At 34.8% G+C, this 13,689-nt stretch overlaps 3 protein-coding genes across 4 annotated transcripts; all 3 read left to right on the plus strand.

Moving 5' to 3' along the window:
• The first annotated feature begins 2,811 nt into the window (after positions 1 to 2,811).
• On the plus strand, positions 2,812 to 3,505 carry LOC21386883 (thymocyte nuclear protein 1). The gene has a single exon (XM_010097430.2). The coding sequence runs from the start codon at positions 2,822 to 2,824 to the stop codon at positions 3,350 to 3,352; it is 531 nt and encodes a 176-aa protein (XP_010095732.2). The 5' UTR covers positions 2,812 to 2,821; the 3' UTR covers positions 3,353 to 3,505.
• A 436-nt stretch (positions 3,506 to 3,941) lies between these two features.
• On the plus strand, positions 3,942 to 6,704 carry LOC21386884 (ribosomal RNA small subunit methyltransferase E). 2 transcript variants are annotated; one of them, XM_010097431.2, is made up of 9 exons: positions 3,942 to 4,300; positions 4,581 to 4,654; positions 4,986 to 5,128; positions 5,235 to 5,281; positions 5,367 to 5,475; positions 5,557 to 5,618; positions 5,837 to 5,951; positions 6,147 to 6,308; positions 6,525 to 6,704. In XM_010097431.2, the coding sequence occupies exons 1-8, from the start codon at positions 4,124 to 4,126 to the stop codon at positions 6,296 to 6,298; spliced, it is 879 nt and encodes a 292-aa protein (XP_010095733.2). In that variant the 5' UTR covers positions 3,942 to 4,123; the 3' UTR covers positions 6,299 to 6,308; positions 6,525 to 6,704. The 2 variants fall into 2 exon arrangements, with proteins under 2 accessions (XP_010095733.2, XP_024020942.1); XM_024165174.1 differs by lacking the exon at positions 3,942 to 4,300 and having other exon boundaries at positions 4,595 to 4,654; positions 4,991 to 5,128.
• Positions 6,705 to 9,941: 3,237 nt separating this feature from the next.
• Positions 9,942 to 10,558, plus strand: LOC21386885. The gene has a single exon (XM_024165175.1). It carries the CDS (start codon positions 10,091 to 10,093, stop codon positions 10,283 to 10,285), a length of 195 nt encoding a protein of 64 aa, XP_024020943.1. The 5' UTR covers positions 9,942 to 10,090; the 3' UTR covers positions 10,286 to 10,558.
• The last annotated feature ends 3,131 nt before the right edge of the window (positions 10,559 to 13,689 follow it).

Genomic DNA, 13,689 nt, shown 5'->3' on the forward strand with positions numbered 1-13,689 from the left:
TTAATTTACCTTTTATTTTTATACAAATATTCTGTTCTCTGTTTTATTTAATGAATTGGGTGGAGTTTGGTGTGGGATGAGAGCTTGTCCAACTCTTTTGCTTTAAAAAAAAAGGACTTTCTTCTACCAAATAATTGAATGGGATATGAGAGCACGTAGGATTGTCCCCACCCCCAACTCATGCTATGCGAAATCCAAAATAGAACTTTTAATCTTCCAAATCGAAGAAAAATGCCTTTCACGTACCAAACTAAGAAAACATAATTTAAGAAAGATGGCCAGGATAGAATTCTTGCATAATTAAGGCCTGCAATATATAACTTTGCAAATTTATATATTATTGAAGATTTGCAGATCTTCTTAGGATAACACAATCAAGCCCACCTCGATCGATGATCTTCACCATCGTGCAACCAGGTAATCTTTGCCACAATACACATTTAATATGAAATTTCATGAGTAACATAATATCATGTCATTCTTATATAAGACTGAGGTGCAACCACCTCCAATTCATCAAGCCATAGCCTCTCCGTAGCATATACAAATACACAAATATCACACTTATAATGGCTCTCACCCGCGTCCTAATCCCTTTAACCCTCTTGTCACTGCTAATCGTCATTGCTTCAGCTGAATATGTCCCTTATACCCAGAATTCAGATCATGTTGATAATCATCAACAACAGCTTACTGATCACGGTCATGATGATCAACATCATGACAGTAATGATCTATTAAGCTCTACTCTAAATAACTTGGATGGTGATAACCTTCTTGGCAATTTACTCGGCAATGAACAAGATCAAAATGGTCACCACAAGCAGCAGTTAGTTCAAGAAAATTTTGTCCCAACAGATTCAAACTACAAGACAACTAAGCCATATCAAGGAGAGGGAAACATTGTCCCTACCAAATCATACTATGATCATGAGCAGAAGACTTATGATCAAGCTCATGAAGGAATATACTCCCATAACAATCTCATTGTCATTCAAGGGTTCGTTCTATGTGAATCAGAGACTAATAAATACTATCCTCTTCAAGGTAAATATGTTCATGTTCATCAAAATCTACAATTTATTTCCTAAGATTGGTAATAACCTTTTGTTCGTTTCTTTTTTTTTCCCACGCATTCGATTACCACGACAGGAGCTGAAGTAGAGATTACATGCCCAAGTTCGTACGAGAATGGATACAACAAAGCTCCATACAATACTGTTTTGCGTCCTAAAACAGACGAAAAGGGTTGCTTCCGTGAAACTTTGCCAAGTGCTGATGAGCACATCAATCTCAAAGAATGCAAAGCATATCCTAAATATTCTCCATCACAGACCTGTAATGTGCCTGCCTATAGTGCGGGTAATGGCGTACATCTTTCTTTGCTTCGCAATGAAGAAGGCAAGGCTTATTACACCGTTGGAAATCTCATCTACACCCCGAATGCTCATTACTCAACACCTAATGATTATCCAGTTTCTAACGATCATCACGTCCAAAATGGTTATTGAAAAACTTTTTAATTAATTAAGTTTGGTTTGTTTTCTTGTCATGTTTCTTATTCGTGGGTTGGGAGATGAGAATCTTGTTGTTTGTTGTGTGTTGCTTTTTCATTATTTATTATTTGTTTTTTCATTATTAATTATTCATCGCAGGAGGAACGTACCTCTTTGCCAATAGTTGATTTGCTCTCTCTCTCTCTCTCTCTCTCTCTCTCTCTCTCTCTCAGATATATTCCTAAACATTTGAGTCAGCGATCATTGATCAATCAATACATAAAAGAGAATTATAAACAAGACAAAGTCAATCCATCGGATTAAGTGGCGGAGTGGGGATTATATTTTAGGAGGGGTATAGACTAAAAATGTGAAGAATTTATCATTGCTAATACTATTAGCTAGTTAGAGCACATTTTAAACATATGCATATTATGTTTTATAAAGTCTTAGCACTATAATGGTTGCACTACTTTTACGCTTAACTATGCATAACATAATTAACATGCTTTATGCGCTTGATAGAGAAACTATGTTTAAAAGAAAATAATAATGGAGTGTTACCTAAAAAATGGCTTAGGGACATATTTGAGAAAGATCATTTAAATTTTTCTCGTGAAGTTCACTTTTGATATAATAAAGATCACATGAAATAATATTTGAGAAGAGATAAATTTGAAAAAAAAAATTTAACCGGAGTAAATTAGAGAAAAATAATTCTATTAGGTATACTAAGAAGTAAGAAGTATGGAATGTAATAAGAACCAAAAAACAATTTAAAAAACCAACTAGTTTAAAAATAATATTTAGATTGGATTTAATGGAGATATTTTGAAATTTTTATCAATAAAAGGGGGACATATATAAAAAAATTTGAGAATTTATGGGGTAAAATTTTAAAAACCAAAAATTCAGGGGGGCATATGCCCCCTCAGCCTCACCTGCCTCTTTGGCGATCGGATTCTCACTTCTTAAGGCTCATTCAGTTCGCTGATTTGAGTTTTTAATTTGAGTTAAGATGTGACTTTATATGAGAGCTTTATACTGTAGTAAAAAAATTAGATGTGGCTGATTCTGAGAACTTTTTACTGTAGCAAAACTCGAATTGACAAAATTAACGGGCCTTGGTTGATCTATAAACCCAAACATGGCGGCGTTAACGGGCGGCATTTGGTCCACCGAGGCCCAAATCCCCAGACATGGGCCGTATAAGGCTTACAGGCCCATCATACTCGGTCCAATGACCACTGGGCGCCAACATCCACATTCTCCCGCCACCATATTAAACACAGAGAAAAAAAATCAAAGGAAAAGAATCACCATTAATGATGGGAAAAGAAAAGGAAATCAAAAAAAGAAAAGTGGATCGGACTCAGAGAGAAGAATCGCCATCAATGGGGAAAGAGAAACAGTACTGGCTTCTGAAGACGGAGGCAGGGGAGTGGTCGTGGGAGGACCAAGCGGCGAACGGAGGGCTCAGCAAGTGGGACGGCGTGAAGAACAAGCAGGCGCAGAAGAACCTCAAGTCGATGAGCCTCGGCGACCTCTGCTTCTTCTACCACTCCGGTGCTAGGGCCCGCCGCGTAGTCGGGGTCGTGGAGGTCACGCGCGAGTGGTACTCGGAGGGAGGGGATGCCGTGGTGGTGGACGTGAAGGCGGTCGGGGAGATGCGGAAGGCCGTGGATCTGACCGAGATGAAGGGGGATCAAGGGCTGAAGGGCTTCGCTCTACTTCGGCAGCCGAGGTTGTCCGTCGTGCCGGTTCCGAGGGATGTTTGGGAGAGGATCTGTGAGTTAGGTGGTGGCTTTGAAGGAGATGGTAAGGAGGTTGTTGATGGTGACGATGGAGAGGATTAGTTTTGAAAATCTTTTTTGTTTTTTGTCTTCCCTCTGTTTTTGATTGGGAGAAGTCAGAAGGGGGAAAAAGAAAGGGTTTTTTGGTTTAGTTTTGTAATCAGAGTTTTACAAGCTGAAGGTTAATCAAGTAATGTAAAGTTAAGATCTTTTTTGTATAGTTGTTTCGTTAATTTTTGCGGATCTTAGATGAGTGGAGATACAATTACAGAGCTTGGAAACTTCTATTATCTGAAGAAGAAAATAATGAAATTACAACAGAGCTAAATAATTTTTAACGAAGGAATTAAAAAGGAAAAAAAAAAGAATGAAGAAGAAAAAGAAGATGATGGTAATCTTATTTTAATCCTATTCTAATTTTTAGATTTCCAAACAAAAGTTTTCCAAAATCATTACGTCGTTTCTTGGTTTGTTGTCGTTTTTGGATCTTGTCGTTTTCTCATTGGTTTGGTTCTCGATCAATATCGTTGTCTGGTTTGAAAATGTTGGTAATTGGTATCAGAGTTTGAAAATGTGGATAATTGGCAGAGTTTTTTTCTTCAATCATAATTTATGGAGGTCATTGTCGTTTCCTGGGGTGAATTAATGTCGTTATATGGAAAACCACGTCGTGCCTGGGTTTGCCCTTTTATCATGAGAGAAAGCACATCCCGGACAATTTCCTTAGGATCCAAACACAAAACAGAACTGGGAAGTGGTCTCATTTGAATTCTTATAGACTATAGTACAATAGTATTCAGCTTCAATTCAAAGCGTCCTGTTGTGAATTCTGGGATGCAAATGCTGGCCTCAGCAAAACCTCAATTTTCCGGGTTAAGGAACCCTCCATGGTTCAAGACCTTGAGTTTCCGAGCATTCTCATCTTCATCTTCATCTTCTTCCTCAGCTAACTCGAACCAGTACCGTGGCGGTCTCCCTCGCTTTTTCTCTGAAGTTCTCCCCACTACTAAGGTACTCCCTCTCTCTCTCTCTCTCTCTCAGGTGTATTTTCGTGTTTGTTTTCCGAGAAAGTGGAGGAAACAGAAATGACTGAAAAAAGACAAAAGTAAAATTGGGGGCTGAAATGTCGTTTCTTTGCTTTCGAGAAAATTTGTGTGAAGGCTTTCATTCTTACTGTACATAATCCTAAAGCCGATTATTCGTAGTAAAAATGAAAACTTTGGAAAAAGTTGATACTTTTGATGGAACAAAAACACGAAATCTTGTTGTTCTCCTTTCCTTCAAAATGCAGGGTAGCGTTGTTCGCGTTCAAGGCGATGAATTCTGGCACATGACTAAAGTTTTAAGATTGGGCCTCAATGATAGGTACCATTAACCCTTACTCCTTAAATTTTAGCTTTATGTTACTTGGCGGGAGTACTCTTGTAATTTGTGAACTTTGTATCTTTTAACAAAAAACTTACAGGCTAGGCTAGCATCAGTTTATCAGGAAAAGGGGACTTTTTTTTTAATGGTAAAGTCATAATCTTGTGCCTAAATATGGAACTTAGGATTTCAGCTTTATTCCCTTTGGAAACGTATGTGAAATTGGACGTCATTCACACAAATAAATCTCACTGCAATATTGTTTTGACAAATGTAAACATTTATTTTAATATCAATTAAGTACTTATGATATCCACATAACGTGTGCAAGGGTAGAGCTTTTCAACGGAAAAGGAGGTCTCGTAGAGGGGTGCATTGGCAGGCTTGACCGCACCGGGATTGATTTTGTAGCGTTAGAAGATCTGCAATTCCTTCTTCCACAGAGCACACAGTGGCATGTATTTGCAGCCTTTGGTATGTTTTTGGTCACTTTAGTAGAATTAGTTTATAAATTTGTATATCTTGCATGGATGACCATGCTCACACATTATAAACTGACCGGCTCGTTGTATCTGTGTAGGTACTCTGAAGGGTGGTCGAGCTGCCTGGCTCGTTGAGAAATGCACGGTATGCCTAAAATGTGGGTGCTGAATGCTGATACCATTATTTTGCTAGTGTATGTATTCCAACTCTTTTCTGTTCGTTGTATTAGGAGCTGGGTGCTAGCAGTGTAACTCCTCTGCTGACAGAGCGTTCTCCTTCTATCTCGGAAAATCGAGTGGACCGATTGGAGCGTGTTGTTTTGGCAGCCACAAAACAATGTAAATGTCAACTGTAAACATACTGTTCAATTATTTTTTAAGCCTCTTTCCTCCCCCTATTTTATATTAGGTCTTTGACAGGTCAACGGCTGCATGAGATGATTTTGAATCCTCCTATGAAAATTAATGACCTTATACCTTCTGTGAGTTCTTGCTCCATTCTTTGTTATATAATTCTCATCTTCATCATTTTGTTGGTGTTGGTCCATCTGCATAAATTAGCAATTAATCGTACATATAAGCTCAAGATTACGTATTCTTTTGGTATCTGGTTCCTTTGGTGCATAAAAGGTCTATTTGATCTCTTCCTCTCTCTTACTATTTCATGCTTGCTTAAACATGTTATGATTTTGTTATGTAGGTTTCCCAGTCAAAGATATCCTTTGTTGCGGTAGCAGAAGCTGCTCCGCTTGTCAATGCATTGACCTCATTGAGACCACAGTCCAAAGGACTAATCATAGTTGGACCAGAAGGGGGTTAGTATACCTCATATTTTCTTGTACTTGTGTAGTGTTTTATTGGGTATGAAACGTACTCGGTATGCCTGAGATGATGTGAAGTGTTTTAAAACATCTATGGCTGTATAAGATGTGGCTTAGTTTCGTATCCATTTTAACTTTTGCTTATATTTATTTGCTTTTAGATAAATTGACTTATTGCCACTGCTTTAGACTTCACAGAGAAGGAGTTGAACATGATAATAGGAGCAGGTGCCACCACGGTAGGCCTTGGGCCACACCGCCTCCGTGTTGAAACTGCAACGGTGGCACTTTTAGCAACACTAATGTTATGGTCTGATTCTCAGCAAACAGTTACTATTTAATTTCCTTGAGGCAAGTCTTCCACTCTCCTGTTATTTGTTTTATCATCAGTTTTTTAGGTTATTTGTTTTGATTACTTTGATGAGTAGTGACTGTGTAAATCATTTTCGACCAACCTATATCCTCTCTCCTCAACTATATGCGATCGACTATTATTTCAAGTCTCATCTTGATTTTATATTCCTTTTCTCTGTTTATTTACAATGTATTTGGTACCTCTTGACGCAGGTCTTAAGTCAAGTTGGAACTTGTGAAGTTATCATCTTCCACCATTCCTTTTCTTATATTTTTTATGGCGAAAGGCAAACAAACTTAACTGGGGGAGGTACCAAGTGTATACATAATTGTGTTTCATATATGTGGATCTGAAGCACAATCAGGTATTCAATTTTATATCGATCAGTGGGACAAAGGCTAAAGCTCTTAATTGCAGTTGTCTCTTGTCTCTATGGAGCAATCAGCATTTGATTGCAGTTACTAAATTGTTACTTACTGATGTTTAAGATATGTAAAAAGCTTGACCATTTTTAGTTGTTGCTTATAATTTATGTTTGTGCTATTTTCTCTTTGAAAGTGACTCAATTAATTATATTGTCACGCACAGAAATACTTGTATGCACGACTTCACCTGTTCACAACACATTAAAAAGAACAATGCTAAGAGGAACCAGCGATTTTCAACACGACACACAAATAGAGAGTGGGTCTCACATGGTGCCTTCAAAGCATTTTTTTTCCCCCTGGAAAACATTCTAATTTCATGGTTAGGGAGTTAGTAGAACATTATGACAAATATTTAGCGAATACACTACTTAGGAAGCATCAGTATTTCAGAAACCTTAGATTTGTAATGTAAATAATAAATTAAAGAAAATGATCTGAAACAGTAGATATGGCTGCTAGGTGGTAGATGCTGACTTGTATGGTCTTGGAAGTAATACAATTCCTAATGACTGGATTACTCTGATCAATACTTTGATGAGTTAGTAATTGGTGATTAAGGAGTTTGGGGCCACTTATTTGTGACTAGCATAATGAACAAAACAATTTTGTGGTTGCTGAGTTTAGGAGTGATTATCAGAATGTGCGTGTAATGACATTAGCCAATGGGTTTTTCTTTTCGATTTTCTTGGTCAGGGGACGTTTAGTTGGAGGATTCAAACTATGATTTGAATCATGGTTCATGGTTGGTTACAGTATTTTCTCTCACAAAAAATACACGTAAATCAAAAATGATTTTAATCACATGATTTTAATCCATGAACTAAACGTCTCCTTAGTAATTGGTGATTAAGGAGTTTAGGGCCACTTATTTGTGACTAGCATAATGAACAAAACAATTTTGCGGTTGCTGAGTTTAGGAGTGATTATCAGAATATGCGTGTAATGACATTAGCCAATGGGTTTTTCTTTTCGATTTTCTTGGTCATCATTTTCTAAACCCAGAATCTAGGTTCTTGAATTTTTTTTTTACAGAAGTTGGTCATAAAACGAAGTCTAAAATCTAAAAAATAATGCAAACTAATTTGAGAGGAACAGGGTTTTTGTTTGATTTGCATTCTTTAAAAACCAGCTATCAAAATAGAAATTTTCTGCCACCATTTGAATGGTCAAAATTTCACCTTTTCTTTTTTGGGTCTTCGTGGATTTTTGTTGGTTCTCAGATGTCAAAACGTCAAAACTAAGAGCGTCAAACAAACCAAGATGATCCAAAAGTAAGTGGAACAAAATGGTATCTTAAGTTTTACGCAAAATAAATAAAAGGTAGCGGAAGTGCAATGGCGTTTCCCATTAGAAAGAGATGCCGTATGACTAATGAGTTCATCCGCATTGTCATTTTCCTTTTTCCCTTAATACGGCTGTTTGACTTTTAAAAATAAAAAATTACAATATTTTAACGAACGTTCAAAACAATATTTTAACGGCTGTTTTTTGTTTTGTGTTTTTTTTTTTTTTAAAAGACCACGAGGTACAAAAACAAAATCGTAAAAAGATATTGGTTAAGCGAGGACCTCAATCAACAGTTTTTTATGTCTCGTTTATTTTACCGATTTGAGTTTTCAGTTCTAGATTTTTACAGTAAAAAATTCTCAAAAAATGTCACATTTAATTTTTTCTTCTACAGTAAAAAGTTATTATAAAATGTCACATCTCAACTCGAATTGAAAACTCAAATTTACGAAGTGAACGAAGCCTTATATTTTGCAAAAATGGATCATTCGTTGAGGTTTGAACTTGCTTCATAATTTAATTTAAAATATTCTGCAACGACACTTTTGCTACCAACTAAATCTGTTTTCAACGAAGAGCGTGCCACATTAAGTGCGGATGAAAACGATAGCAGTTTTAGTGAACGTTATTGCTCCTCCTGAGAGAAAATAGTCCAGTTTGACCAAAGTACTGAATTACCCCCAGCTCATTAGTTAAATAACAAAACCGTCCCTCCTTTACGGATGCATCTTCAATACCAACTCTCTAGTAGTAACGACTCTCGACCTATGGTGCAGGTCCTAGTCAAAATAGACAAAACTTTGGAACTGAATTCACTGCGGACGGTAAAGTACACTTATGTACGTGTCACTTCATCATGAGATAATCATCAATCATGACACGTCAACGTTTTTGAAATCCATGAACAAAAGAAGCGTTTTACCCCCAAACATCTTAGGGTTTATTTAATATGAAGGTTTAAATTAGAGTGATTCTAATTATAATTTTATAATCAGAATCATAATTTATGATTTTAAGTTTAAATTATGAATCTGAAATTATGATTCAAAATTATAGGTTTGAATCATCTTGAATCAAGAGAATGATAGTTTTAAAATTATGATTTGAGTTAATTTAAAACATCACATCATATTTTAAATCATGATTCAGAATCATCCAAACTAAACATTGATTCAGAATCATGATTGAAAATCATAATTCAGAATCACTGTAAATAAACACTGATTCTGAACCATTATCTAAAATCATGATTCTAGATCTATCTACTAAATACACTCTTATTTTTTTACACTGTTATTTTTTTTGGGGTTATTTTTTTTATTTTTTTTAAAGAACAAAGAAGAAAAGAACAAATTTATTTGTGCCAAGTCCAAGTGGCACAGAAAATGTTTCTTCAGAAAAGGTTCCATGCAAATTACTTGAACGAAGAGTAATCGGCATTTAAGGAATGTATTTATTATTTTAGAATTTGGGATTACAATAGACAAGAAGAGTAAAAGATATTGGCTATTATTTATCTTTTTTAGGGAAAAAAATGGATTTTTTATAATGAACCTAAAAAGTGCTCTACTGATGGAGCAATATTTTTACTGTTAAATTATTTTTTCAACTATAAAATTTACAACAAAAATAATTTTGTATGATAAATTATAAATTTTTAATACGAAACTACACAAATTCCGTTAAAAAACTAATCAAACAATTAAAAAAAACAAATTTTCACCGATGGACTTTTTGGTTCCACCGCAAGGAATCAAAAAAAAAAAATAGTATTGACTATTGAGTAGGTGAAAATGTCAAAAAAAGGCAGCTGTGGCAATCCTGTGATTATGTACAAAACAAAGGGTCATTGGGACACACAAGTCAATATAACGGGATTACGTGGATTGTGTGTGGGATCTGAAAAACCGCAGACTTCAGAGAGCAAAAACGAAGTTGAAAAACTCCAAAGGGCGAACCTCACTTCTTCTCATTGAAGACAGTAAACAATCCAAACTCCGTTCTTTCTTCTCTCGTTCTCTGGATTTCTTAGCTGAGAAATTAGTAAAATTCAACGAACTCTGATGGCGAACCAGCTAGAGAACCTGGTCGAATCGATCAAATCGAAGGTGAAAGCGCTGAAGAAGTCGAAGAAGACGTACATAAAGATGGACAAGAGCTCGAGCATCAAGGTCGAGATCCGAAGCAGAAAAGCTCGCAAGCTCATCGACAAGACTCTTAAGGTCGCCGATCTTCCCGGCAAGCGTAGCATCTCTTGATCGCCAATAAAATCTCTATATAAAAAATATCTCTTGTTTGCATATATAAATATGTTGACAGATTCATCCCTGTTTTTTTCTTCTTTTTTTTTTCCCCCTGTTTGTCCTTTTCAATATGCCGATTCTGTGTTCCTTTCACATCTTCTAAGCTGCGCTTTTGGAACCGTTTCGGATTGCCTCCTATAAAAAGCCAAAAATGTGCTTTTTCTTGCTTTTTAGCTTTTCTTGTATGAAGATGATGATGATTAATGAATCATATCAACGAGATTTTTTAGCCATAGTTTGTTATTGTTCATGAAATTTAGATTGACTGTTCTTTTAATTTGTTTTTCCCTCTTTGTTTTTGGCGAAAGAACAGGGATTTTAGGGTGATGACAATTACAAAACATATGTTTTTCCTTTTTTTTTTATTCGAGAAAAATTCAGATGCAGCAGCGCTTATGTGTGAGGAACGATGATCTGATAATTTATTAGCAGTGATCACCGACCTTATTAGACAACTGAGAACTTGATTTTATTCATAATTAGGTGTAGGATTTAACCTTTTTTGATACTGTATCTTTTGTATTGTTTATTTTGATTTAATTATGCCTTTTTTGGTTTATTAGTTCAAATTGTGTTAATTTGAACAGAAAAATTCGAACTGTATAGTTTAAATTGTAGTCAGAATTAACGTTTAGATTGACAGTTAAAGTTTAAAACTAAATGGGAAATAAAATCTGAGTTTGTGTTTGGTATGTGTAAAAAGTATAGAGAATAGAGATTTTTTGTTCAAAAATAGTTTGAACTATTGAAATGAAGGGAAACTTAAATTTTAAGTTAGACAATTTAATTCAATTTAAACGAGAAATATAATTTAAACTGTATGCTTACTACTTACTAACATGATTTTAAATTTAATTCACTTTCAACTGAACTGAACCAGTGCCATTAGTAATTAGGTGTAATATTTGGCCCTTTCTATACTTTACAGTACATTTTAATCTTGTTTGTCGTTTACTGCATCACAAATAATAAAGAAACAGAAAATGAGACACAGCGCAGTGATCATAATAAGTAATAGAGTGTGGATGGACTTTAACAACTGTGGCTCATAACCCACCATCAACGGGGCAGTGCCACTGTCCGAATATTTTTTCTTCTTCTCCTTTCGATATACGCTCAGATTTGATAATTAGATCCATGATCGTATTTGAGAGTAGAATTGAATTAGACCCTTTTCCTTCTATTAATTGACCCTATAATTTCTTTTTTATCTGATGGAGATGTCGATGGGGCAAGATGACTTCAATATTTTCCATCTTTTTTTTTTTTCTCTAATCCAATATTTTCCATCTTGTTGAGCGGAAAAACAATTATGGCTCATATCCTTGTGTCTTGTGTGGCATAATGTTTTCTTTTTTATAATGGAAATGAAAATAAAAGTTGAGAAAGTACTTAGAACTTATAAAATAAGATGAATCAGATGTATTACTTTGCTAATGGGCCAGGCATATGGGTGTAAATTTGCATCATAGATATGGATAAGGTAGCTAGCACCATATACATAGATCTGTTTAGTTCCCTGATTCAAGTTTTTAATTTGAGTTTAGATGTAATTTTATATGAGAGTTTTTTATTATAGTAAAAAAATTAAATATGACTGTTTTTGAGAATTTTTTACTGCAGTAAAACTCAAAATTTAAACTTAAATCGATTAAATGAACGAGATTATAATGAATTAATGAAGTATAGAGAACATGATCTGGTCACGTGCGCACCAGATAATTGGTGGCTAGCCCATTGCATCTCCGACAAGAGGCTGGTGGTGCGACTGGGGGGCACTTTCTAGACTCTAATGGAGTTCATGACAAACATGTGGTAATAGTATGGAGGATATGTACGTAGTCAAGGGCATGGGACCTATTAGTCCATGTAATTTCATTCCAAGTAATCATTTTCTTATCTGACCAGTATTTTTTTTAACCCAAAAAAAATAAACTTGATTTCAGAATTTTTTTTTTCTCCCCCACTTTCTGGCTGATAGGTGTTTTGTCCAGATTCATAACATAGCCTTTTGAATAAATAAATGGCCTATTAACAAAAACAAAAAAGAATAAATAAATGGCCATCAATAGCCGAAACATTTAATTTTGAGAACGTGGCCTTAAATTATCATAAAGGTCAATTCCTTAAGGAGGACTTCAAATTTCCAAGTCATAATTAATTAGCATTTATGATGGATAAGAATCTCTGGTCACTGAGAGGCGAAAAAGTCGTTGGAAGCTAAAATCGGTTTCAAATTACTTCTGCTTGTGAGAAATTACGTACGTCCACCCTCTATATCACATCTTCATTGTATAGTCCATGGTGATAAAAGAGAATTTTCTTACATCATATTAAACTTTAAAGCTATAGTCTCTACCATTTTGAAATACTACTCTCTTCATTTTAATGTCCCGTTCATTTAAATTTTATTACAGTAAAAAGTCCTCAAAAACAGTCACATTAAACTTTTTTACTACAGTAAAAAGCTCTAACATAAAGTCACATCTCAACTCGAACCAGCGAACTAAACCGGCCCTAAAATTATCGGAATAATCAATGTACAAAAGTTTGTTAATTTATGATCCTTTTAAGCCTATCCCCGTAAGTTAACAATTGCTAATTCAAATTGAGTTATTGGATTTTTGTTTTTTTTTTTTTTTGGAAGGTATATAATTTACCACCTTTATTCAGATGTGTAGTGTCTTGACCTATATATTACAAAGTCAATTAGCAAACAAAACTTGGGTACTATATCAAACCCCTTTGTCAAAATTATGCTACACTTTCTTCCCCTCTCGAACACAAGTCATGCAAAAAATAACAAATCAAAAGAAATATGGCAGTTCTAACTAATTTGAAGCTAAGGTCCGTTTGAGGTAGTTTGTGTTTATATTTTTAAGTAGTAAAAGAATATAAATATAAGTTGAGACTTTTTAATTAGTATTTAAATATTGTCTGAAAAAGTACTTTTATACTTAAGAAGAGCTTTTGAACTGTTTGGGTAAAAAAGACAAAAATATTTATTGTTATAAAAAGTAATGTAATAAAAGGTTATGAATGGAATATTTAATTTGTTGTTCACAAATGAAAGATTAAAAAAACTTTTCATAAATACTTTTTTCATAAACACTAAGGAGATGGTTTGTTCTAAAAGTGCTTAAAAAATTAAAAGCACTTTAAATTGTCCATTTAAACAGATTCAAAAATGACTTTTAAACTAAATAAATCAAAAACAGCTTTTTTTAAGCCAATCGAAACGGGTCCTAAACCCAAATCCTTATGTTACCACACAAGAGAAATGCAAAACAATATAAACCAATTTGTTCTTTCATGGTCTTTTACATGAGGAACAAAACCGCTTGGAAATGCTCACGAAA

This window comes from Morus notabilis, unplaced genomic scaffold (genome assembly GCF_000414095.1).
Source record: "Morus notabilis unplaced genomic scaffold, ASM41409v2 Scaffold1916, whole genome shotgun sequence".
In the NCBI taxonomy this organism is placed as follows: domain Eukaryota; kingdom Viridiplantae; phylum Streptophyta; class Magnoliopsida; order Rosales; family Moraceae; genus Morus; species Morus notabilis.